This window comes from Aplysia californica, unplaced genomic scaffold (genome assembly GCF_000002075.1).
Source record: "Aplysia californica isolate F4 #8 unplaced genomic scaffold, AplCal3.0 scaffold00126, whole genome shotgun sequence".
NCBI classification, from domain to species: Eukaryota; Metazoa; Mollusca; class Gastropoda; order Aplysiida; family Aplysiidae; genus Aplysia; species Aplysia californica.
Genome location: NW_004797396.1, coordinates 553,225 through 555,550, shown reverse-complemented (window position 1 = coordinate 555,550; position 2,326 = coordinate 553,225). Strand labels below are relative to the sequence as shown.

Sequence of the window (2,326 nt, the reverse complement as noted above, 5' to 3'; positions counted from 1 at the left end):
TGGGGGAGCGGTTTGAGGGTGTAGTTTGCGAGTGTGTGGTTTGTGTGTGTGTGTGTGTGTGTGTGTGTGTGTGTGTGTGTGTGCGTGCGCGCGCACGCGTGTGTATGTGTGTGGAGGGTGGGGGTATGAGTGTGTGTGCTTTTTTATATTACATGCATTCTGTTTTCTTCACATCAAACAATAACCCTTTACTTTGACTTTTCATAACAACAATGTCTAGAAGCCATTGAAGGTATTTTTTTGAATGTGCTATTAAAACTGTCATCGGAATATCTGGAGCTATTGAGATTTTCGCTTTTCGCTTTGAGATCTGGACATTCTTCCATACTTCTAAGGATTGTTTCTCTGTACAAATATGTTAAAGAAATCTCACTTCTTTTTTAATTTGCTTATATTAGCTGTATTCTCCATCAATTCTTACAACAGCGTTTTGACCGTACACATTTTAAATAATGCTTAGATCTTTTCCGTCTATATCCAGCTCTTCTAATATTTTAAATAACTGATCACATCTAACTTTATCGAAAGCCTTTGGATTATCTATGAAGCATGAATACAGATATTTCTAGACTTCAATACTTCTTTCCATTAACATTGCTAAGGTGAATATAACATTTTTGGTGCTCTTGTCAGAAACAAAGTCGAATTTCTCCGCCTGGTGGGAAATTTTTATTGAATTTCTTTTTGCTTGGCTCAATACCTTTTATGTCCAGTTAAAAACAAGTTTCTCTGTTGATTCTGCTCAACTGTTTTGCTCAAAGGCACCAAAACATAAATTTTGCAGTTTCTAATGACAGACAAGCTTTGGAATTCATTAAACTTTGGCGGCAATTTCTTTCGCTGATTTTACCCAAGGCACCAAAAAACTCCCACCCAGGGGGCTCTCGTGGTCTAGAGATTAAGGTGTTCGCCTCTCATTCAATAGGCCCAGGGTTCGAATCAGGATAGCGACGGAAAATTATATTCTGTAAAATGTTCTCCTGTCACATCATTTCCTGCTCGCTAACGATGTTCTTCCGTCTGCTTTCGTCTCCACTTTCTGTCACCTCCTTTGCCCCCTCCTCTGGGCTCCGGACTCTTTCTACATCCTTTCTACTGCTACTCCTTGGATATTTCTTACTTCTGCCTTTCAGCCACACCCCTGATCTTATGGGAGTAAAGATCTACACCTTGTCTTCTCGGATAGGGCCAAAAATCTCGCAAGTTGCACACGTCAAAAATCTCTTGATGGTACAAAATTGATAAGAATAGGATTCGGCCGCCACCCGAGCAAAGTTCAGTCCCACGCGCTCAAATAACCTTTTGCAGTTGCGAGCGCAGAAAAACACTTACAAGAAATATATTAATAAAGACTCCCACCTCTTTCGATTCATATAAAAGACAGTAGGGTATTTTTTCATCAACAACATGACAAATGCACGCACTTTAAGATGATACCAATAACACTTTCTATGCCCACCCCCCAAAAAACCCAAAACAAAACAAACAAAAAACCCAACCTTCAAACAAACAGAACCCCCCCCCAAAAAAAACAAAAACAAAAAAAAAAACAACACAAAAAAACAAGACCCCCCTCCCCCCCCCGACAAGTCGTTGATTTCTCCGGGACGTGACACACATACACAAAGCGCAAAACATCCCCCAAATACCTGATATGATGCCTTCAAAATGCTGTGTAATACTGCCGTTTTCCACCTTCGTCCCGCCGATTCGCACGAAAGCTTGGTTGTTGAAAGTGTGGGCTTGTTTGCCTGATGCAGAGACAAGAGGTTATGTCAGTGAAAAAGACAAGAGATTATACCAGTGAGACTGACGGGAATTTGTGTCAGTCAGAAGTGACTTCTTCTCTCAATAAATCAATAAATGCCAATATTTCGTCTGTTCCATTATTCTGCAAACTCTACTCTTTAGATATAACATTCAAAAACATGTTCGTAACTAGGAATATTAAGTCGCTCCTATTCAAGCAAGATCATGGCTAGCCGAGAAAGAGGCGTGGTCTGGGAAAGAAGAAAACCAAAGAACGAGGAGGTTACAGTGTGAGTAGAACAAGGCGCTGATCAAAAGAAGCAGCTTGTGACATGCACTTGTTAATGTGAGTTAATGAGATAATCATAATACTATCGTCGGTGAAGACGGTGAGTAAATGAAAGGATGGGGGTACTTGGTGGACAGAGGGAGAAGGGGAATAAAAGGCTTGAAGTGGTAGAGATGAGAGATGAGGGAGTGATGCGGTATAAAGAGAAAAAACAATGGTATATTAGGTGTTGTTAAAAAAAAAAAAGACGGGCAAGAGGAGGAGGAGGAGGAGGAAGAGGAGGAGGAG

The 2,326-nt window shown here is 40.7% G+C and overlaps 1 protein-coding gene across 1 annotated transcript in view; it reads right to left on the bottom strand.

The window, feature by feature from the left end:
* Positions 1-2,326, bottom strand: part of LOC100856796 (neurexin) — a gene marked incomplete in the record, with an annotated part of 101,003 nt that overhangs the window by 17,979 nt on the left and 80,698 nt on the right. The window contains 1 exon segment of the mRNA NM_001253763.1: positions 1,651-1,751. Coding sequence (NP_001240692.1) covers positions 1,651-1,751 — 101 coding nt within the window.